The sequence below is a fragment of the Pelobates fuscus genome, chromosome 4 (assembly GCF_036172605.1).
Source record: "Pelobates fuscus isolate aPelFus1 chromosome 4, aPelFus1.pri, whole genome shotgun sequence".
Taxonomy (NCBI): domain Eukaryota; kingdom Metazoa; phylum Chordata; class Amphibia; order Anura; family Pelobatidae; genus Pelobates; species Pelobates fuscus.
The window spans coordinates 255,190,153-255,215,806 of NC_086320.1; the positions used below are offsets into that span (position 1 = coordinate 255,190,153).

Genomic DNA, 25,654 nt, shown 5'->3' on the forward strand with positions numbered 1-25,654 from the left:
AATCGGACGATCCCTAATATTTGATATGAAATGAACGCCGTTTCCCCTGAACAAAAATTATATATAAGTGTGGGTGTACTTGATATGAAAGAGGTGAATTATGGTTTAACAGACATATTGCCAAATTAGAGATTTTGTTTACGTTTTGTTTTGATCATAACTTGTACAACTGACTCCTTCCTTAAGCTGAACCTGTCCAAAGCACAACTTCTGGTCTTTCCTCCTAAAGTGTTGCTACTCCCTTGTCTGTGTCCCTCCAAGTCAATGGCGCCACCATCCACTGTACCTTTAAGGCTCGCTGCCTAGGTGTTCCCTTTTACTAGGTGTTCTCTTTGACTCCGACCTCTCCTTCACCCCTCATGTCCAATTAATCGCCAAATCCTGTCGCTTCCATCTCAAAAATATTGCTCGCATTCAACCCTATTTAATGCCTGATAAGGCAAAGGTGCTTTGTCCAGGCTGCTGTCCACTCTCGCCTTGACTACTGTAATCCGCTTCTCAGTGGTTTTCAGTGTTCCCAAATTGACCCGTTACAGTGTAAAGGCTCATCTTCCTGTCCGCCCGCACCTCCTACGCTTCCCCCCTTTGTCAGTCCTTACATTGGCTTCCCGTAAGATCTGGGGCTCAATTTAAGATCCTGATATTTGCTTACAAATCTCTACACAATGCTGCTTCAACCTACTTATCCTCACTATTACACAAATGTGCCCCATCTTATTGGACAGCGCAGCGGAATAAGCTGACACTATATAATTAATAACCAATAATAATAATAATAATCTAGGCCCCTACGCTCTGCCGGAGACCTACGTTTAACCTCTGTTCGTACCTCTACCTCTGATGTTTCTACAGATATTTAAATAGGGCAGAACACACAAAATAGTTCCCCAAAACTGTTCTAATGTTCTTGTTCTAGCTACTCTTTTCTACAAGCAGTATAACCTCAAAACATCTCTATGTAAATTTCTATCTTAAATCCTATATTCCCTTCTTGCTCAAAATACCATATATTCAGGGCTTTAAGTTTGTGGAGAAATCTATTATGTGTGTTTTTCACCATAAGTTTGTTTTTTGTTCTATTTATTTCTTCCGGAGAACATGTCATAACAAGTGGATACAACGATCTATAGTATAGATCGTTGTATCCACTTGTTATGACATGTTCTCCGGAAGAAATACATTTTGAGCATAAATTTCAGAACAATTTATCAAGGATGTGTTGTAGTGGGAGGAGATGTTGCTATTGTATAGATTCTATACAATAGCAACATCTCCTCCCACTACAACACATCCTTGGTAAATTGTTCTGAGATCTTACTTTGCTAATTTGACACATTGCTGCTTTCTATTAAATATGCCAAGAATGTTTCTTTCTTCAATTGGAATTAGTAAAACTCACCTTGCCTGGAATTAATCATATTAGACGTTTGGTCCTGTAATGCACAACTATTGGTAACCAGTAACTTGTGGCCTGAGATAATCCTGATTTGCACAGCATGTCCTGCTGCTGCTCAATGCCCAAATAATAGTCAATATAATTAATGGACTGAACCCTTTGCGCAAAGTGGTATAAACTAACAGTTCTCATCCTAAGAGTGCAATTGCAGAAATGTACAAAGTGAGATATACATTTTGTTAAATCTGCACTTTTTAAATAATTTCAAAAGAAACCATGCACAGCACTCTTCTCTTTCCACAATACAAGTGTAATGAAATGTGGGAAGACAGCTGCTCTTGACTCACTCATCTCAACGGTGCAGCCCTAGAAAAGTCCTTAACCCCAAACTGGAATAAATGGTAATCATGACATGTCATGTGTCCTTAAGGGGTTAAAGACTTTTCTAGGGCTGCACCGTTCCTATCGAACGTCCTTCGCCTCTCTGTTAGACTCTCACCCAATCTCCACTCCTTCAAAAAAATCTTTGAAAACGTACTTCTTTTGGAAAGCATATCAATTAAAATGTGAACAGTTTTCCCTCCCCGCACCCTGATTACTCTCCCCAAACTGTTATCAAAACAAAACACTAAGCCCTCAATGAACACTATCCTAGTAAGTTAATTCCTTATTATACGTCCAACTTTTGGAAGGCAATAACAGGGTGCAATAGCTGGAGATGTGTTATCACTGACAACCATGACTGGAGATAAGCATAGTGCAAGTGCATCATTAGATGAGTTTGTGCTATGCACAGGGCATTAGACCAAGAAGAAAGCACTGGTACGCCCCCTCTTGCCTTAATCCCCCCAATCTGTGCCCTGCTTCACACAACACCAAAGTGGATGGTATGGTTTTCTTTTTAAGATGTTTTGGTCAAGATGTTTGAAATATTTTGGAATCCAGAGTGTGTCTGTATCACGACAACTAAAAGGAGCTATAGCAGCTTGCATGTATTCCACAATCACCTGCAGTGCTATGGTAAATGTTCATTATATTTTACAAAATAATCTTCATTGCGACATCTAAATTTGTTTAGATGTAAGTGTACTTCATTCTTCATTATACTTTAGTGGGAAAGGCATGGAAAGGAAGCAGAGGATGTGGGAAAAGAGGTGAGGCAGGGGGCGGAGCTTGACCGCCGAGCAAGACAGACGCAGCCAACATGGGCTCCGGTCGAGCGGGCTCGATTCGAGGCCAAAAAGGCGACCACTACACCCAAGGCAACTCGGGGGTGCGGCACCCACGTCTGGGGTGCCCCCCTGAACCCAGCGATGTCACTCCGGGGTCCGTGGAAGCCGGTAAAGCCAAGAACCGAACGCGGCCTACTGAGGCTGAAAACGGGGAGAAGCGGCCGCTATCCCAGACACGAAAGACGCAAAAGTCATTAAGTGACAACTCTGCAACCTACCCCCCACCTCTGGACCGGTGGGGGATATCCCGGTCCACACTGGAAGCAAGCAGACGACCCAGACACAAGCCAAACCGGGGAAACAGTCCCACAGAGTAAACCTTTAATGGCGGCTCGGCGTAAACGCGGGAAGCAGAGCACACACACCCAGCCAACCAAGTCACCTCTGGAGACCTTTGATCACCTCTGCAAAGGCTTCATGTATGCCCTGCAGAAGAGGGGTGCTACCTACCGGCAGGCAGAGAGGACGGTGACCTCGTGGATGCGACCCGCAGCACGACGGAGCTACTACAGGCAGACACCACGAGGCTCCAAAATGGCCGCCCGACTATGCAGATACAAGCGGGCCCAGCGACGAAAAATGGCGGGAGGCCTATCGGGTGCATCCCCTTACCCTCAGCTGTACCCATCCAGACCGGCGAAACAACCGCTGCACGCAAGCGATTTCACTGACCAAGCTCTCGGCACGCAGAGCAGCCTGCGCCGACCATATGCACACGGCGAGACGACCCAAGCGATTGTGCAGCAGATATCTCCAAGACACACCGCCGGAGCGAACCCCCGCAGTGGAAACAACGGGCCAGAGGGCAAGAGGGGAGAGACTCAGAGGGAAGATGCCACGCGCTTGCCGGCAATGGGTATCGGCTAAAGCACCAAGTAAACTGCCCTCCACAGGTACTCTCAGCCTGGACAGTTGAGTGCTATCACAGCAAAGAAACACCCAGACTTAGAAGCCTAGTACACCCTAGAGCAGGCCACGACCAGCACTAATGTGTGCCCCTCTGGACATTTGAGACTACCTTTGTCCCCAGCCTTCAATTTTCGCAACCTTAGCATAATATGTGCCCAGTAACTCTAGTATATTGAATGTGTGAGTATAAGCCAATACCAGATCTTCCATGCCCATGTTACAATCGGCATTCTCTTTGCATAGACCCACTACCCTCTACCACTTAAAGTTCCTGTGATATGGGCAAAGCAATAAGCCACCTGAGTTGCTCCCTTCTTATAACATGTCTTGACTCCACACCCAGTGGGATTTGTTCCAACACTAACATAAGTCTATCACTAGTCCAGCATGTTTACCGCTACATACCTCTAGCTTAAGCAATCGGCGGTAGTATGTCCTTATCACTATAATGTTCATATATTGCCTCACAATGTATAAGCTTGTTTTCACTTTAAACAAAAACAAAAAAAGTGCACTGTTTCAATGCCATAACTGTATAATAACTGTATTATGTTTCGGCTTCCAAACGCTGTTGTGGCGAGGTGAGCTGTTTGTTATAATTGATGCACGCAAAAATAAAGAATTCAAAAAAGAGGTGAGGCATGGGGAGGAGCTAATTTACATAATCCACAGTTCATTAAAGAGACACTATAGTCACCAGAACAAAAACAGCGCAATGTAGTTCTGGTGTGTACAGTATGTCCCTAAATGCTTTTTAACGTATACACTGCCTTTTCAGAGAAAATGCAGTGCTTGCATTACTGCCTAGGAACAACTCTAGTAGCAGTCTTTCATACGGCCATTAAAGGTGCTTCCTGGATCTCCATAAACATTATACCAAAATCCTTGGATGTTACATTTCCCCTTTAAGAATGCCTCCTACAATTAAACTGCATCTTATTTATATATGCCTTTATTAAGAATGTGATTTAGGGGGCTGCACCTGCTAAAGACTAGCTCTCTAGATTGTTGAAACAGACTACAACAGCTGATGAATTGGCACTTAATGCTATCTATAGATCCCACCAACCTTGTAGCTTCTCAATCTAGACTGGAAGAAAAAGCATCTGTCAATTATAAAAGACCTGTAAACTCAAAGCAATAGTCTCTATTCTTCAGATGAATATATATAACAAAACACATTTGATGGCAGATAAATATTTGCAATAGTATGCCTATTTACTACCCAAAAGCAATTTTGGATTTTTTTACTTCTGATTTTATTTTCTATTATAAAGCTCAGTGTCTCTTCCAACTTCTTGTGAGCTATTCCTCTGAACAAGTCTCTAAGATAACTAAAAGCAATTACATTGTACAGCACTACGGAATCTGATGGAGCTATATACCGTATTTATTGGCGTATAACACGCACTTTTTCTCCCTGAAAATAGGGGGCAAATGATGTGTGCGTGTTATACGCCTATATGGCGTATTTTTCGCTCCATAAGACGCACTTTTTTCCCCCTCAAAAGTGAGGGGAAATGTCTGTGCGTCTTATGGAGCGAATGTGAAGGTTTACTTACCTGTCTTGAAGCGTGGGCCGGTGTTCATCGCGCACCGCGGTACTGGAACTTCAATTTCAGGTTCCGGTTTCTGTCGGGACTGAAAGGAAGTGCGCACTCAGTGTGCACACTTCCTTTCAGTCCCGCCGGAAACCGGAACCTGAAATTGAAGTTCCTGTACCGCGGTGCGCGCTGTGAAGCCAGCCCATGCTTCAAGACAGGTAAGTAATTAGGGGACAAGGGGTTGGAAAGTGCACTATGGGACAAGGGGAGGGGGGGACACTATGGGAGGGGGGGAGAACACTATGGGATGAGGGGTGGGCACTATGGGAGGGGGTGGAGAATACTATGGGGGGGAGGGGAGAATACTATGGGAGGGGGGAGGAATACTATGGGAGGGGGGAGGAATACTATGGGAGGGGGGGGGGGAGAGAATACTATGGGAGGGGGGGACATTTCCTGAAATTTTCTTCTTAAAATGAGGTGCGTGTTATACGCCGATAAATACGGTAAATAATAAAATAATATGTTTCTACAGATTTTTAAATAGAGCAGAACACACAAAATAGTTCCCCAAAACTGTTCTAATGTTCTTGTTCTAGTTACTCTTTTCTACAAGCAGTATAACCTCAAAATATCTCTATGTAAATTTCTATCTTAAATCCTATATTTCCTTCTTGCTCAAAATACCATATATTCAGGGCTTTAAGTTTGTGGAGAAATCTATTATGTGTGTTTTTTACCATGAGTTTGTTTTTTGTTCTATTTATTTCTTCCGGAGAACGTGTCATAACAAGTGGATACAACGATCTATAACCAATAGCAACATCTCCTCCCACTACAACACATCCTTGGTAAATTGTTCTGAGATCTTACTTTGCTAATTTGACACATTGCTGCTTTCTATTAAATATGCCAAGAATGTTTCTTTCTTCAATTGGAATTAGTAAAACTCACCTTGTCTGGAATTAATCATATTAGACGTTTGGTCCTGTAATGCACAACTATTGGTAACCAGTAACTTGTAGCCTGAGATAATCCTGATTTGCACAGCATGTCCTGCTGCTGCTGCTCAATGCCCGAATAATAGTCGATATAATTAATGGACTGAACCCTTTGCGCAAAGTGGTATAAACTAACAGTTCTCATCCTAAGAGTGCAATTGCAGAAATGTACAAAGTACACATACATTTTGTTAAATCTGCATTTTTTAAATAAATAATTTCAAAAGAAACGATGTGACCTAGCACATTATGTACCATGCACAGCACTCTTCTCTTTCCAGAATACAAGTGTAATGAAATGTGGGAAGACAGCTGCTCTTGACTCACTCATCTCAAAGCTTTCTCTCATACAGCTACTTATTTTTGGACATGTCTACCCATCTAACATATGCCCCTGATCGACATCAAGATAATTTTAAGATCCCTGAAGTGCTTTATGTGTCTGGAGTGTCCCTTTAAAATACAATCAAAAATAAGATATAACCTATAGATATTAAATTTCTTCATGAAACACTAGTCCTCAAATGCCTTTCAATTAACCGGTGACAGCTTTGTTCGCTAGATTTATCTGGCAACATTGTAGGTGGAGGGATAAACTCACAAATGTAGGCTTTTCCAAATAGCTACCCATAAAAGATTTTGAAAATTATGTGTGTACTTTAGCTCCTCACGGACCATTGATGGTCTATGTTGCCATAATAATCTGTTCTTTAAATAAAGGAATGTCCCACTCAAATAACAACAGGGCTGAATGCAGCGATCAATGTAAAATAAGTAGGACATTTCATGCTGGCATAAGGGACCCAGGAGGGAAGAAGGCAATATGTGGTCTGGTCCTTAAACTGTTACTCCACTTCTGCATCTGTTTTTAGAAATGTTCATGGAACAATGCCTCTGTAAGTGTTTCAACTTCAAACGCTGCCTATACAGCATAATCTGCAAGTTGAATCCCTGGCACACGCGTCTTAGGTAGCCCAGAATGCTTTCAAGGGGGAGCTTGTATTCCTCATTTTCCATCAGTGTGCCTTCTCCTACCTCACCACAATTTTTATTTATTTAAAAAAAAAAAAAAATGTAAAACAGTCCCAATCTTAATCCACCCCACACTTTCTCTCTTCCCTCATGCATGCATTCTGAGCCTGGAGATCGATTCATGGAGTGTGCAGAGGGGGCCCAGCACACTCTTACTTACCTTCCCACCAGCTCCCTTCAGCTCCCCTGTCTAACTTTCGTAGATGGATTTGACAGGCCTATGTCTCATTTAAGGGTATTATAGCAGTGTGCAAGGGCTTTCATTTAATAAAGCAGACAGCCCGGGGTATCATATATGGTGTATATTGTGCCTTAACTTGTCAATTTTTTTCACCAACTTATGTCAATGTTTGTGGTGAGGGGAGGGGGGGGAGGGGGAATGGCATTTTTACATATATGTTGCATTTTTGCTGAGTATTTCTTACACTTAATATGTACCACTGTCATAAAAATCCCAAAATTATGCTCAGTTACATCTTCTGAGTAAAACAATATGACCAATATATTACCTAGACACAACTTTGTGAAGTTACAGTGCTGCAAAAGAGACGTGACAAGTGCAGGTTTTTAAGTGCGAATTTTCATGGAGGGTTTTGATGCGTCGGTGTCCCACTTTAGAGCACTTGAGCAGGCTACAAATTACAACTACACCATAAAGGCATAGCATTTCTTAAAGGACCACTCTAGTGCCAGGAAAACATACTCAGGGACCCCCTCCCGCCCGGCTCTGGAAAGGGGTAAAAACGTACCTTTTTCCAGCGGTGGGCGGAGAGCTCTCCTCCTCCGATCCTCCTCTTCTCCTCCCCGTCGGCTGAATGCGCACGCGCGGCAAGAGCTGCGCGCGCATTCAGCCGGTCACATAGGAAAGCATTCATAATGCTTTCCTATGGACGCTTGCGTGCTCTCACTGTGATTTTCACAGTGAGAATCACGCAAGCGCCTCTAGCGGCTGTCAGTGAGACAGCCACTAGAGGAAATAGGGGAAGGCTTAACCCATTCACAAACATAGCAGTTTCTCTGAAACTGCTATGTTTATGAAAAAATGGGTTAACCCTAGAAGGACCTGGCACCCAGACCACTTCATTAAGCTGAAGTGGTCTGGGTGCCTAGAGTGGTCCTTTAAAGAAGATATCCCAGGGTATGTCAAAAGGCATATTTTGAACCTTAGAGTGGGATAATTTTTCCGCTAGTTTGTACCAAGTGTAGTGGTAATAAGCATCTTTTCTGCCTTTTTGAAACACAAAGTGAGTTTGCACAGTATATTTTAAAAACCTTAGGTGTGCTACGATTGTATAAAACTTCATATGTTGCTCAGCTATGTCGTCTGAATACAGCAATATCCCCGTATGTACCATTGCCAGGTATATGTGGATATTAAAGGGGAACATTTGAGACACAGCCATTACAATTTTTTTCAAACTTTGAATTTTTACGCTGTGTCCATGTCCCATTTTAGAGCATTTTAGAGTATTTTAGCAGGCTATATAATCCAACTAAAGAAGACATCCCAGGGTATTTCAAAAGGCATATTTTAAACCTTAGCGTGTGATAATCTTTCCGCTAGCTTGTACCAAGTGTAGTGGTAATAATCGTTTTTTTTGCCTTTTTGACACAAAAAAAAAACAGATCACAGTAAAATGTAGTGCCTGCCAATTGATCACTGTAGTCAGTGATCAATTGGCAGGGAAGGGGTTAATTTTTATTTAAAATGAGTAAAGGGGGGTGGGACTTTGAACTATTTTTTAGCTTGGTTGCTTCATCTAAGTGTTGCTTCTAAGTGTGTGTGGTTGGAGATATTCTGGAGAGTTTTACAGAAGCTTCAACTGTCTAAGAGTTGTGCTAAGAGTTTTCTTTTTTACGGTTACAGGTAAGATTCATCTGTAGGAAAAGGTTACTGATTGCACAAGGTTTGATTTCCTGTTGGTAATTATAAGGCATTTGATTTGATTAGTTAGCTACTTGCTATTGATTGCTGTTTAAATTAGCTATTGTTTGCAAATAAGTAGAGGCCTACCCAGGTGTTAAACATTCCTAGTGGGAGGTGATTTTAGAAGTATATAAGGGTTGTTGTCATTAGCTTGGCTAATATAGCTTGGTTGCTTCATCTAAGTGTTGCTTCTAAGTGTGTGTGGTTGAGATATTCTGGAGAGTGTTGCTTCTAAGTGTGGTTGGAGATATTCTGGAGAGTGTTGCTTCTAAGTGTGTGTGGTTGGAGATATTCTGGAGAGTGTTGCTTCTAAGTGTGTGTGTGGTTGGAGATATTCTGGAGAGTGTTGCTTCTAAGTGTGTGTGGTTGGAGATATTATGGAGAGTGCTGCTTCTAAGTGTGTGTGGTTGGAGATATTCTGGAGAGTGTTGCTTCTAAGTGTGTGTGGTTGGAGATATTCTGGAGATAAACTGGAGGTAATCTGAGGTATTCAGGAGGATAAATAAAAAGTTAAGATTCGTTTGATTTTAAGGACGCTATCATGAAGGCGGCCCGCTCCCGCCCAACTTGGGAATTTAGGGGGGCCTCGGTCTCTTTATACAGTGATCTCTCGCCCATTACGCTTAAAGCCAGGAGGGCCTTAAAACCCATTACCGCGGCCTTACAGGAGCGGAATATCCCTTACAGATGGGGCTTCCCCTTTGCCCTGTCAGCACGCAAACAAAATGGCTGGGTGTCGATCCGATGGCCTGCAGAGGTCCCACGTTTCCTAGAAGAGATGGACTTACCTCCGATATCTATCCAGGACTGGGTTTGGCACCTCCCCCCTGCAGCTGTCCACTCGGACCTCACGGTATGGGGCGATACCGCCCGGTATGCACCAAGTGGGACTTACTTACTGATCCCTTGATTTATTGCGAATGTTTAATGCACACACTATGCCGTACCTACTCTACTCGCTCCATATTGATGTTTATTTAAGGTTTGACCCTTGCTGAATGCCACACCTGTTACATAGGTACCATACCCCACCCCTGACTTCGCAGACAGAGGACGGAGGGGCACTCTACCACTACCGACATTGAGGAACAGCTATTAGAGGGGAGACGACGTTAGAGGGGGATATTGCTAGGGAGACGCAACACCCGACATACCCAAGCACAACACTCACTTGTAGGGACCCGCTATTAGACTGCTGAGTGAAGGGGTAAACGAAGGACATGCAGTGGTTACAACACACACGCGGGGGGTACCTGGGGATACGGGGAGGGAGGAGCGGAGGGGGCTCTGAGCAATAGACAGGACAGGTCAATCACCACACATATATGTACCTATACTCTGTACCTGCATTATTGTACTGTTGAACTGCTAATGTATTCATGTTACTACGCACCACCCCTGTTCAGTGGCGCCTTGGCGTTTGGCGTTTGGAAACTTCATATGGCACCAGGCTGTGGTGCTGGTGGGAGGGGACTTTTATTATTATAACTTTCACTTCTTTTTTCCATACCGGGTAGGGGCAGAGCCATTGTCCCCGCTTAAGGGTCGTGCACTTCCTTTGACGGCAGAACACCTGGTGGACCACATTCTGGTCTGGTCACTAGGGTGGTCCCCCAGCTGCTCCTGCTGTCGCGCGACACACTACAGGGAGGTACCGAGGTGCACCCTCTTTCTCCTCTTCATTGAGGGGCACCTCCATTTGGGGTCTTGCTCTTATAACCCCACTTTTTTAATCTATCTTCCTTTACCCACTCTACCTATCCCCACTCGTACTTCCCTGGTGACCCCTACCTGCCTCTAACGCTTACGTGTGCTATCCGCAGGACCCACATCCCCCACACACCTGTTACAACCCCCACTGAACGTCCCGGACACAGCACTCACGACTAGACTGCACCGGGAGACCTAGGTGGGAGGGGAGGACCGCCCCTGGACAGGACTGTCCCGATACTGGTGGCCCTGAACCTGGTTTCGGGGCGCGCCATCTCGCCCTCTGCTCCCGTTGCCGCGCTTCGCTGACAGTGGAAGGGATTCAATTAGGAGCCTACAGCTGATTGTAGTGGGGGGTTGAGGGACGGACGCCAGGCTCTCTGCGTGCTCTCGGAACCCTGCCGGGATGACCACAGCCTACCACACTGCGCCATTGCGCGTCCTTACTCTTAATTGTAGGGGACTGAATGTTCCGGAACGCCGCACCCAATTATTGCGTGACTTGAGGAAAGCACAAATATCTGTCGCCATGCTTCAGGAGACTCACTTTCTGGAGGGATCCTCACCTAAACTACGGAACCGATACTACCCCAACAACATCTTCAGCAATCACAACACGGCTCGTAAAGCTGGCGTTGCTATCATTTTATCGGCCGACCTAGGCTTCAAAGAACTGGACCGACTATTCGATACACAAGGGAGATTCCTCTTTCTGAAGGGCACCATTGCGGATAGACTATACACTTTCGTATCGGTTTATGTTCCCAATGCGAACCAGGCCAGATTCCTCAGACACACTCTTTGCAAGCTGAAGGGATTCGCAGAAGGGGCACTCATCCTGGGGGGTGATTTCAACGCCCCACTAGACCCTCTGACGGATACGTCCACAGGTCACAGTAGTTTGCCATCCTCTAGCATCCACTCGATTCGCAAAGAACTGGGCGACCTGGGATTGGTGGACTGCTGGAGAGCAATCCACCCGGATGCCAGAGATTATACCCATTATTCAGCACTACATAATCGCTACTCCCGAATCGATTACATATTGATTCAACAGGAGGGACTATCGCGACTCAGGCACGCTACCATAGGCCCCGCCACATGGTCGGACCATGGACCGACGATAGTGGAAATGGAATCACCGTTATTCAAACCAGCCCGCTGGACCTGGCGACTAAATGAATCCCTACTCCGAGATCCTGAGGTAATAAGTGAAATCACGCAAGCATTGGAATGGTATTTCCGAGAAAACTGTGGGGAACCCACCTCGCCAATCACACTCTGGGAAGCACACAAAAGTGTAATCCGGGGCATACTCATCAGAATTGCCGCTCGCAAAAGGAGAGCAATGATGCGGGAATTAACGGAAGTCTATGAAACCATTGCGAAATTAGAACTACAACACAAACGGACTCAACTTGATATCACACATACGGAACTGACGAACGCCCGACGCCAACTTAGGGACCTCATCACACAGAAATACCACCGCTCCCTGCAATATTCGAAGAACTTCTTCTACACTCACGCCAACAAGGGAGGCAAATTCCTAGCACACGTACTGAAGGGCGATACCCCACGCACATGGGTGCACAAAATCCGACTCCCCTCGGGATCCACATCCTCATTTCCCGAAGATATCGCAAATGAGTTTCGCCAATATTATTGCAACCTATACAACCTCCCCACGCAGGTCGAGCCGTCACAGGGACACTCCATACCCGCGCTGACCTGGGCCTTTCTCAACGATAACATACGCAGACGAGTAACCCCAGACGCTACTGAAATGCTGGACGAACTGATCAGTGTTTAAGAGGTGGCCGCGGCCCTGGCAATAATAATAAAATCTATATCGGTCGATCCCTACCCAATAGTGCAATTTACATTTTAAAAAAAAGTGGTTAAACCAAACGAAAACATACATTAAAGTGGCTCTGTCAACTTATGTTTCATCCAACTTTGATTGCGCCGTTTGGTGGCCACGTGGTGCAAAGAGTTTTAACTTACCTGAACTTGTCCCTCTCAGCTGCAACCATCTTCATCTGGTGGGGCCTCTTCAGCTCCTGGAGGTTCATCTGCCAGGAGCCCACGTCAGTGTTGTACTTTCGGAAGAGAGTACAATACTGAGGTCTATGAAGGATCTCGCAATAGCGCATGAGCCTCTACAGATAATGCCTTTTTCCCTATAGTTGTCACTAGTTTTGGGGGGGGGGAATGACAAAACTTGATGGCAGTAGTATATTTTGACAGCGATGAAATTCAGGTAAACTTCAACACAGCCAATATGAGTATTTCATAATGATTTATTTATCTTTATGAGATACTCATTTTGTACAGTTGCAATCAAAATTCTAAAAAAAAATTGAAAATCAGGCTTATTGACAAAATTACTTTTTGTGTATTATTTTTCCTCTATTGGTTATTTAAATGTATATGATTCACAAAACAGAAGTAGTTCACGACACCCCAGTTTTTACATAAACAATTCTCTCCTTCCATAATGCTTTTTAATTGTAGCACATCCAGTTGTAATAAAAATTATTCAACCTCCATTGAAAAATCAGGTTGTCAAAATGTACAGACTTTCAGCAGTTTGCAATGAACAAATCAAACAAGTGAAATAGCTCCACACAACAAAAGCTTCAAGTGGTTTCCCCAAATGTAACTGAAAATTTAACTTATAATGGCTTCTTCAATCTTCATGGTAAGCATATTTAGTACTAAGTAGCACCATTTGCTGTTATGACCTGCTTAAAAAAAGATGCATAGCCAGACACCAGCTTCTGGCAGCGTTCCTGAAGAATCTTAACCCGTTGCTTATGAGCAGTGGTCTCCTGTTCAGTAATGACTGTGATGGCCATTGTAGGATGGCCATTGTAGGATTTTCCAGGACTAGACTTGGTGGAATTCGAGGTATGCTTGGGATCATTGCCTTGTTGAAAGGTCCATTGACACCCAAGCTGCAGTGTCCTCACAGATAGCATGATGTTTTCTTCTAGGATTTATTGATACTTCAATAAATCCATCTTGCCTTAGACACACTGCAGATAACCAGTGCAGGAGGAGGCAAAGCAGGCCCAGAGTATCACCGAGCCACCACCATGCTAAACTGTAGTCAGAGTGCTTTAGCGTATGCTTCTCTTCTTTTCCAGACTTACCGCTGATCCATGGGGCCAAAAAGTTATTTTTGTTTCCTCGCTCCACAGAACAGAATCTCAAAATGTTTTTGTCTTATTTATTTGATTTTGAGCATATAGGAGCAAACTGTGGTGTGGTGTACACACTAGTGGTGTACGTCTTAAGGTTCTGGCAACAAGTCTTGTTGTGGGTCTTTTGCAGTCACTTAAAGGTTATTTTTACAACCTGCCTTCTCAGAAATCTGGTTGCAGCCATTGATAGCTTTCGTTTTCTGCCCCATCCAGATATTGTAATCACTGTTTCTTCAACTTTGAACCTGGGAACTATACTTCCAATGGTGTCTCTAGGAACATTCAGGGCCTTCACTATCTTTTTACATCTTGTTCCTTGATTGTGAAGGGTGATGATCTCTTCTCTTAACTTTGTGGACCATTCTTTTTAATCAGCCATATTTATAACACGCAGTCAAATGTCACACTTAACAGTATTTCAAGTATTCCAGCTCAAGCACACCTGGTGCAACTAATGAAGCCCTTGATTAGTTGCATTAGGTGTGCTTCATACAACACCTTTTTGCAGATTTGTGTTGTTGTGAGGGATTCTACTCAGGTGGTTAAATAATTTTGAGACTTTTTGGAGAAACCATTTGAAGCATCTGTCGTGTTGAGCTATTTCAATTGCTTTTGTTTAATTTGTTCATTGCATAAAGCTGAAAGTCTATACATTTTGACAATAAACCTGATTTTCAATAGCGGTTGAATAATTTTGATTACAACTGTAGACAGGCAAGTTAAAATTGTTAAGAAAAATAAATATCAATAAAGAAGTTTGCTGTTTCAGAATGGATTAAACCACTAACCTCTCTAGCGATGTGACTCAGGGCTTCATCTTCTGCAGAAAATCTGTCTTTAATTTGAGTACGTTTTCTTCCAGATCCAGGAGTTCCCATCGCTCTGTAATTCTATTAAAATACTTGATGCCAACTTGCCAAACGGAGAAGCAGATCTGAAAAATAAATGTACACAGGCTTATAGTACTTTACATACACTTCCATAGAAGCACAACCTACATCTTTCAGCTTTTTAAAGGAACACTCCAAACACCTAATCAGTTGGGCTTTAGATTTTTAAGTAAAGCACTCTGTAGGTACCTAGTGCCCGTAAGACAGAGTGAGAGTCTAATTAAGTATACATGATGTGCTGCCTGAGGACATTGCCTTAAATCGGGATGGCGGAGGAACTGGATCATAAAATAGGGGCTGTCAAGAAATCTAAATATAAAATATTTCTGGGGCTACCCTAACAAGATTAGGATAATAACAGAAGGTCAAAGAGACTTTTGATTCCTTAAAACAAATTGAAGATTGGCTCAAAAGGAAAAATATGGTTTGAGAATCCCCTGCACAAGCAAGAAAAGAGTGGAGGAGGATGGAAGACAGAGATAGAATTTTAACCCCTTAAGGACCAAACTTCTGGAGTAAAAGGGAATCATGACATGTCATGTGTCCTTAAGGGGTTAAAGATGTAAAGGAACGGAAGAAAAATAAAAGAAAAAAGAGAGGAATCAACAGATGACTGATTTGGTAAGGGAGAAGAGAGAAGGATAGGAAAAAAAGAAGCCTTTTTTTTTGCGTTTTCAAGATACGAAATAAAAGCTAAGATCTGTTTTCTGACTTTAAGGAGTAGGAATGGGGGAGGGGAGAGAGGCAGAGTGGATGGAGATAAAAAGTAAAAGATATGTATTGGACCACTCAGCACCAAGAGATATCTGAAGATATAGAGCAGATATAGAGCAGTGAGTGTGTCGGTTATAAAAACAAAAGGAGATCATTTCCAAGAGAACTGCTATATAAGAACTGCTTATAAAGAAATATATATTCACTAAATCTAGAAGAAATTAGGACACAATACAGTGATACCTATTAATAATGGTCTAATAAAAAAAAAAACAAGATTTATATGATATATGGAGAGTCAACAATCCTTTACTTAAAGAATTTACATTCTACTCATGGCCTCACGATTCACACTCACACATTTACAAGATAAAATGACAAATTTTTACTTCAAAGAAAATAAAAATAAACAGGTTGAGGATGAAATCTTATGGTGCTTTTATAAAAGCTGTAATTAGAGGTCATTGTATTAAGCTAAAGAAACGAAGAGATAAGAGAATTGGGGCAAGTTTAACGGACCTCCATAAAAGAATATATAACAACCAAAGAAAACCACACCAATCTGTCTTGAAATAATTAGATTAAAATAGTGAATATTAAAAAAAGAGATTAAAAATAAAACCTTTGAAAGAAGAAATATATGCTAAAATTGAAAGTAAAATATTATTAGAAATATAATAGAGCGGATAAGATATTAACTAATATGCTTAAAAAATAATTTGAATAACTCAGTCGAAAGAATTATTACAAATGATAAAACATATATTCTACCTGAGGAAATAGGGAAGGCTATTAACGAATATTACGCAAAACTATATAATCTGTAAGATCTAACTCCGGTAGATATGGTTAAAGAATATATTAAATCAGCCAGTTTATCTAAAGTATCAAACATACTATTAACCTTATTGAATGAACAAATATCAAAAGGAAGAGCTTATAATTGATAAATTAGAGTGTTATAAAACCCCAGGACCTGATGGATTTGGTAATAGATTTTATAAGGAGATGAAAGTTCAAATAGTAAGTCATCTAACAAACACTTAACAACGCTGTCTCTAAAGGAAGGTTCCCAAGTGAGATGCTGAAAGCTAATATCTGCCCAATACTTCAACCTGGGAAAGGTACAACAAATGTAAAAAGCCATCGCCCAATATCCCTTATTAGTGTAGACATCAAGTTATTCTCTACTATTATTGCTCAAAGATTGAAAGAAGTATTGGAATCTTTCATTCATTCTGATCAAATAGGCTTTGTACCTGAAAGAATGTCGAACAATAATAAAAGACGATTGATTGACGTAATAGACATATCACAACAAAATGTAAGTCCTATGCTGATCTTGTCACTAGATGCCGAAAATGCATTTGACAGGGTCAGCTGGGCCTTTATGAAACACTCTAGAGGCATTTGGAATATCAGGTTGGATTCTAACTGCAATTTTAGCACTATATAAAGATCCAATGGCCAGAACAATTGGACCTAACATATGGGCAAACTGGTTCTAATTGAAGAATGGCACTAGACATGGGTGTCCGTTATCTCCCATCATATATATATATAAAGACTATATAAGTACTGGCCACTAGAATTAGACAGAGCAGAGAGATAAGGTCATTTAACAACAAAAAAAAACTAAAACTGTCACTTTGTGCCAATGACACTATCTTATACCTAAAAAATCCTTCAACTTCTCTTCCATTTGTTATGTCAGAAATAGAATTATAGAATTCGGTCTCAAATTATAAATTAAATGAATCAAATGTATTATATTAACGTCTGTAAAAATGATATAACGAATTATCAAGATAATTATGTTTTTTTTTGTACTCAAAAACATTTATATATTTGGGAATTAAAATTTGTAAGAATATATATGTGTATAATTTTCTATATATATATTTATATTTTTTATATGAGATAACTGTATGTAATATGTCAAAAACCAAATAAAGAAATTTTAAGAATTAAAAAAAAAATTTGTAAGAATATAAATAGTATTATGCAAATGCATTTTATTCTTCTGAAAGAAACTAATAAAAACCTCAAACAATGGAGAAACATTGAAATATCCTGGGGAGTCAGGATAAACATCCTGAAATCATATGTCCTCCCGAAATGGGTATACATGTTCAGGATGCTCCCTATAGCCATGGCTAACAATGGGCAAATTTGCCTTCTCTAATTTTGTATTGATATCTAGAGAAAGTAAGAATGGGGGATTGGGATTCCCAAATATAATAAAATATTATGAGGCTGGAATAACTGCATGTAATGTCATGCCAACTAGTTATCGAAATGGAAGCTAGTCAAACAAAAGATCCAGTAGACTTAATATGGAATATAAAATTTTTTTTATTTCTCTAACTCCTTTATATTGAATCAAATTATTCCTATATGGAATAGATTAAATAAGAACATTGATCTTTGACTTCCAAACTTTGAGTGCATTAGAAAGAATAATGAACATCTCTATAACTACAAGACAAGCATATGAACACAATTAAAGACTTAGTTCTAGATAATAAAATAAAACCTTTTAACATGATGGTAGTTGAGTTTCACTTGACAGACAAGGACATTTTCACCTACTTAAGGGCTAAACATTTTATCGAGAGAGCTATACTGGTTTTAAAAGGTAATCTTTACAGAATAATAAAAGGAATGTTGCAGAAGAATAGAGTAAAACAGCTTTTTTTCTAGATGTGTTAAACCGATAGAATAGAATAATACCATTAGAACACCTCCACAGCCTTAAGAAAATGGAACAAAGATCTAATGATAGAAATAGATGAAAAGGAATGCTTAGCCTCTTCTTTTAAAATCAATAAACATGTTCATTCACTCGCGTTGATAGAAACTAATTTTAAAATTGATTGATCAATGGTATATGACTGCATCAAGATTATCGAAATTCTACCTGGGATCTAATGATAACTATTGGAATTGTAGAGTAGAAAAGGGTAGCTATGTTCACATGTGGTGGTCATGTAAAAAATTGTCAGTCGTTTGGCAGTGGGCTCAAAACATTATATTTAAACTATGTAACATCAAATTATCAATAACTCCGGAAGTAATGCTACTACATATTTAATGGCCTAATCTAAGGAAGACAGATCATTTTTTAATAACTCATTGCTTGATTGCTGTAAAGATAGTGATAGCAATAAACTGCAAAAGAGAATATGATTTCACTGTTACTCAATTAGGCTCACAATTATTATATCAAATAAAAATGGAAAAGAGTTATTCTAAATGTCTGAACAAGTTTATGGGACAAATGTGAAAAAGAACTGAGCATCATGTCTAAAAATGACCAGAGATGAAAAGGCAATTCAGTAAGGGTAAAAGATAGACTGGGGACACTCGTTGACAGAAATAGGTGGTGACTTACTTTTGGGAAAGTGTCAGATATGACCACTAGTATGATGTTGGATGGATGTATACTGATTAATACATGTATTTATGTTTCTCTATGTATAAATTGTATTTTTATACACTTTTTTATGGTGTATGGCATTTAATATTGAAAGCAAAAAGCAAATAAAAATATAATAATAAAAATAAAAAAATAAAGAAATAGGGGCTGTCACACAAAAACAGAACTGTTTGGAGCACTGCATTTACCTGCTCCTCTTTCTCTGCATTTAGTAAAACGTATCTACAAGACATGGTCTCGCTGGCCAGGATAGCCAGTCATGTATAGTAAATTAATAACTTTTTGCAAATAAAATAAATGAAAACAATCCCAAACCAATTTTTAATTAGCTATCAACCCATATGTGAGAGTGTGTGCGAATATTAAAATCGAATTTAAAATAGAGAAACCTTATTATATTGCAATTAAATACCACTAGCTGCAGTTAGTATTGTTATAGAATATAATGCATGACCTTAGCGATGCCTGGTCTGAAAACAGTCTAAACATGGATCTGCATGTTAATAGCTATTTGTGGCTCATTCCTGTATGAGATATTATACCTCATATAGACAGTGCCTAAATAAATAGGTATATTTTTATCATCTCACTCTCTATAAATGCTGAAAAAAAAAAAAAAAAAAAGCACTCCATGGAGGAGTGGAACCCTATCTTTAATGCATCATTGAGAGAGTGAATCCCACTGGGACCATACCTTTTAGCAAGATCACATAGAATTAAGAAAACTGTTCTTTCCAGGTTTAAACACACTATTATTATTATATTGGTACAGGAACACCAGGTTGATGAGGACCCTGCTCGACCTGGCTTTACATTCTAAGCTTGTTTAACCCCTTAAGGACACATGACATGTGTGACATGTCATGATTCCCTTTTATTCCAGAAGTTTGGTCCTTAAGGGGTTAAGCAGCGTCCTCATGAGCCTATTCTTCCTGTAGAATTTGTCATTTTCTCATTTATTGTAAAATATCCCCCTTTTATAATACTGTAAAGTACTGTAGAAAAAGTTTCCGCTATATAAATAACAATAATAACTGTGTTAAAGGACCACTATAGTGCCAGGAAAACAAACTTTTTCCTCGCACTATAGTGCCCTGAGGGTGCCCCCACCCTCAGGGCCCCCCCCCCCCGGCCGGGCTGAAGTTGGAGGAAGGGGTTAAACACTCACCTTTCTCCAGCGCCGGGCTCCCTTCTTTCGATGTCATGAATGCGCATGCGCAGCAAGAGCCGTGCACACACTCAGTCCATAGGAAAGCATTCTCAATGCTTTCCTATGGACGCTGGCGTCTTCTCATTGTGAAAATCACAGTGAGAAGCGCAGAAGCGCCTCTAGCGGCTGTCAATGAGACAGCCACTAGAGGCTGGATTAACCCATATGTAAACATAGCAGTTTTTACAGCAGGCAGGGTTAAACCTAGATGGACCTGGCACCCAGACCACTTCATTAAGCTGAAGTGGTCTGGGTGCTTATAGTGGTCCTTTAAACCTGCAAAATTCACAAATAAAAAAAAAAAAAGACAGTTTTATGGGATTTTGTGAAAAAGTCTGATCCCCATGAGACAACTTCACTACATAAGCTAAATATCTTTCATATGTCATTGCTTCTATAGTTTTTATTTTTCATTTTGTTTATTCTCCTTTGTTCCTCGTTGTTTCAGTTCCTCTCAAAAGCGGCTATGTCAACTGGGATGTCAGACAGCCCCCATGATCGCGATCGTTGGTGGGGGAACAGTAACGAGTAGGTAAGTGGCGTGGATGGCAAGGACGGTCTATGCCGTCCGACAGAGTTTAGAACCAGACCCTTAAGTACAGCATGGAACACCCATCATTCTTAAGGGGTTAATTATGCATTATTTCATAAAAGTGCTACCCTATCAGTGCAGCAGAAGCTGTAAATGAGACAGCCACTAGAGGTGTGTTTAACCATTCAAGGTAAACATTGCCCTTTTTTTCGAAACAGCTATTTTTTTACCTTAAAGGAGTAAACATATAGAACCATTAAGATGAAGATATCTGGGTGTAGAGGACCTCTAATTTTAGCAGAAACTGCAATTTAAATAAATCTCTAGCGGCTGACAGCCAATAGAGGAGCTTCCTTCTCCAGAGCCAATGGAAGCTTGGTCCTGGAATTAAATGCTGCACTTTGACATGCATGCCTTGCCCAAAGGATTAGAGGAGATCGTCGGTGATGTCAACTTAATGTTGCCATCACCGAATCAGGAGCTGGAGGCTGCAGTGGAGGAGTCACAAGGTTAGATTTAGTTAACTTACATTTTATAGAGCAAAGTGGGATGGACAGTGATCACAGAGCCATAAGACAAGCCATTGTTCCTAAAATGAATACTATAGCCCATCCAGACCCTTTCATCTCCCCTTAACAATGCAATTCAAAACATTCAGAAATACTGTAATATTTACATTGTTAAGTGTACCTCTAGTAGCTTTCTTACAGACTAGAGCCACTAGAAGTGATTTCTGATGCCTATCAGAATTTTAGCATTAGGTTCCCCCCGGAAGTTGCCATAGCCCTTGTGGAATGAGCCTTCAATGGAAATCCAATTGGAACCCCTCTGGTTTGATAAACTAGTTTAATGGTTTCAATTAGCCATCTGGATATAGAAGGTCTGGAGGCATTACTACCGTTGCCAGAGGCCTGAAAAGTGACAAAGAGATGATCCGAGGTCCTAAAGCATTGTGACCTCTGAAGATTTCCAATGCTCTTCTAACATCAAGGAGATGCCACTTTCTTTCAAGATCCGACAAAGGAGATTGGCAGAAGGAAGGCAGAATAGGTTGGTTCATAGATTTACTTAACCTAGACAAAAAGGAAGGTCTGGGGTGCAGGACCACTTTGTCTTGATGGAAGATAGTGAATTCAGATGCTGAAGAAAGAGCTTGAATTTCCCCTATCCTTCTTGCTGAGGTGATGGCTACCAGGAACACCGTTTTGATTGTAAGCAGTTTCAGGGGAACATCTGGTAATGGTTCAAACAATGGTTCACAAGGGGCTTGAAGGACCAATAACAAATCCCAGGTAGGAAAAGGCGAGAGCTTGGGAGGACGTTTCAGGCGTATAGATTTAAAAAAATCTGTGGATAAGCAAGTCAGAGGCAATATCACGGATATGGAAGTGACAATGCAGAAATCTGGACCTTGAGTGTAGAAACACCTAGACCAACTACAAAACCATCCTGCAAAAAAGATAAAATATCAGTGATAGAAGCTTTAGCAGGATCCAAACCATTTTGAGAACACCAGTTCCTGAACTTCATCCAAATTCTGAAATAAATTTTAGCAGTTGATAAACGGACCGATGACAGCAGAATGTCACACAAACTGTCTGAAAGACCTTGCTCTAGGAGAATCAACCTTGCAGCAGCCATGTCGTCAGGTGGAACATTTCCAGGGTCTCCAATGGAAAAAATAAATAAATCACATTTTCGATGACGGTTGAAATTGAGAGAGACCAGCGTAAGATTGTCATGTTTTTTACGTCGGAGAACCAGCTTCTGTTTGGCCAGAAGGGCAAGATGGCTAGAATCCTTGCTTTCTCCCATCTTGTTTTTTGAACAATCCTCAGAATCAATGCTATCGGAGGGAAAACGTAACCCATGTTGTAGTTCCAAGTGAGAGACAGGCCATCTAGGAAGTCTGGGCAATACCATGCCTGGAGAGAAACTAAGGTAGGGACTTTCCTGTTTCTCCTTGTGGCCATAAGGTCGATTTCCGGTAAGCCGAAACGGGTAACCAACTCCAAGAACATTTGGAGTGTCAGTGACCAGTCTGCCTGAGACTAATGATGTCTGCTACGATGTTCAGAGACCCTCTGATATGGGAGATTGCCCTGGATTGGGCCCAAGACATGATCCGGTAGCATAGGTCCTGTAGAGATCTCACTTTTGCGCCCCCTTGATGGTTTAAGTAAGCCACTGTGGTGGCGTTGTCTGACAAGATCCTTACTGCCTGTTTGGCGATAACTGGACCGAAGATCTTTAGAGCCTTCCATACTGCTTTCATCTCTCTGAAGTTGGAGGATGCCTTTGTTTCTTTCCAATTCCAATCTCCTTGAATGAAACGAGAACCTAGATGGGCGCCGCAACCAGTTTGGGAGGCATCTGTAGTTATTGTAATCCAAGCTCTTTGTGTGAAAGAAAGGCCCTTTCAAAGGTTGCTTTTGTCTTTCCACCAATTTAGTTGTTTTTTCACAACTTTGGATAGATGAAAAGTGGAGTCCAGATCTACCTGTTGTCTTGACCATTGAGCAAGAATGTCCCATTGCAAAGGTCTTATTTCTGCTTTTGCCCAACCTACTGATGGGATTGCAGAAGTGAGAAGCCCCAGTACACTCATTGCTTCTCTGATGGAGCAGAATTCCTTTTGTAGGCTTGAAACGGCCTTGCAAATTCATCTTTGTTTTGACCTTGGAAGAAAAAGAGACAGGGACCTTGAATCTACCAGAAGTCCCAGGAATTCCAGGCTCTTTGAAGGAATCAACTGGGATTTTTTGAAGTTTAGAAGCCAACCATGATCTTCCAAAACCTTTATAGTGATCTTGAGGTGTGACTTTAGGAGCTGTTCTGATTCTGCTTTCAAGAACCAATCGTCCAGGAAAGAAACTATCAAGATACCTCTCAGGTATAGGGATGCCACTATGGGAGCCAGGATTTCTGTAAAGATGCGAGAGGCTGATGAAAGGCCAAAGGGGAGTGCCTTGAACTGAAAGTGTAGAATCTTCCGGCTTCCTGTTAAAACTGCAAATCTTAAGAACTTCCGAGAAAACACTGGCAAATGGAGGTAGGCATCCTTCAGATCTAATTTTGCCATGAATTCTCCCCTCTGTAGGATGTGAGTTACTGACAAGATATTTTCCATACGGAATTTCTGATACGGAATGCATGTGTTGACCTCCTTGAGGTCTAGGATAGGCCGGAAGGATCTGTCTGGATTTTGTAACAAGAACAGGCCTGAGTAAACTCCTTGAAATTCCAAGTTTTTGGGTACCTTCACTATAACATCCTTGCGTAAAAGGATAAGGGAATCTGCCAGGAGTGCCTCTGATTTTTTTCCTTGACGGGTAACTTGAAAGCAGGAAAGGTGGTTTTAGCATTGTAGAAAAACGGATTCTCTATCCTTCCGAAATGGTTCTTAGAATCCAACAATTTGAAGTTGTATCCTTCCATTTGTGAGTGAAGAACTGAAGACGCCCTCCTACACTCTTGGCATCAATATTTTTATCCTGCTTGTTGAGATCTTGTCTTGATCATTGTCTGCTGGTGTCACCGGGTTTTTGGAATTTTACAAAATCTCCCCTGGTAGTGAAAAGAACGTTATACCTTTTATAGTTCTGAGGTCTCGAATCTTGAGGTAAAGCTTTCTTGGTTTCAGACATCTGCCTAATTAGGTCTTCCAAATGAGTACCAAAAAAGCCTGTTTTTCTCGAAGGGTAGTTCACGAAAAGCAGCTTTAGAGGCTGAATCTGCTGTCCAAGTTCTGAGCCATAAGGCTCTTCTAGCCACCGAGGACAAACCCATGATTCTGGCAGATAAACGTAGCATCTCATCAGAGGCATCTGAAAGAAACTCGTTTGACAGTTTCACTAGGAACATAAGCGGAGCTGGGTCATTATCCGATTACCCCATGAGAGATTTTTCTAGGGTTTGGAGCCACACACTGTGTGCTTTAAGTACTGCTGAAGCCGCTATTCCGGCTCTGTATTGGTAGCCATCTGCCTGGAAAATCCTTCTACTAGAAGTTTCGGCTCGCTTGTCCATAGGATCCTTCAACCCAGAAACCTCACCAATAGGTATCATGGTCTTGACAGTTGTGCTACCTGAATATCGACTTTGGGAAGGTCTTCCCATTTGTCTTCAGACTGCAGCTTGAAAAGAAGTTTCAAGTGCTTAGAAATAAAAGCACGTCTTTCAGGATTCTTCCACTCTCTTTGCAGGAGATTGATTTTAGGATGCATGGCGAAGCCTTTTACCTTACCCTTGGTAGGTTCAGTTTCCTGCAGAACTGCTGATACTTCTTTGATAAACTTTTTTTTAGCTCTTCCGGTGGAAAACCTTCCTCCACATTTGAAGCCAAACTGGAAATTTCTGAATGTGAAGACGATGAGCATTGCCCTGATGAGAGCTCAGACAGGGAAGGAGATCTCTCTCCCCTACGTTTCTTTGTCTGTTTTTCACGCATAGCAGCCGGTCCGCTGTCTTTTTTCACGGAATCTTTAAAAGACTCGAAAGTCTGGGATAAATTTTCCTGGAACCAGCACAGGAATGAAGACGTATCAGTTTGCTTGGCTTTCTCCAGCAATTCTGTGGAGCATTGGTTGCAGGTTTTTTTTTTGTTTTTTGTTTTTTACAACAACCGTCAGGTAGAGGAACTGCACATTCCAGGCAACATAAGTGCTTAGATTTGCTTGTGGCCTTTTTTGTGACAGTAGCTGACATCTTTTCTTTTACAGCCTTATCCAGAGAATTAGTACTGGACAGATCTGTAGAAACAGAAAACACTAAGTTTCAGCAAGCATGCAATAAGTGACAGGCGTTAAAGGGAGTTTAAAAATTAAATCTCACCTCAAACACCTCACAACCATGTAGGAGGGCTGGTGACACAGATAATCTGAACTGGACACCCACCCTTGGGGTCAGA

General features: G+C 41.3%; 1 protein-coding gene across 10 annotated transcripts in view; it reads right to left on the reverse strand.

Annotated features, from left to right (window-relative positions):
- Window positions 1-25,654, reverse strand: part of LRRFIP2 (LRR binding FLII interacting protein 2) — a 191,614-nt gene that overhangs the window by 156,623 nt on the left and 9,337 nt on the right. For all 10 annotated transcript variants that reach the window (XM_063452046.1, XM_063452049.1, XM_063452047.1 and 7 more), the window contains exon 2: window positions 14,749-14,894. In XM_063452046.1, coding sequence (XP_063308116.1) covers window positions 14,749-14,838 — 90 coding nt within the window. In that variant the 5' untranslated portion in view covers window positions 14,839-14,894. The remainder of the gene's footprint in view (window positions 1-14,748; window positions 14,895-25,654) is intronic.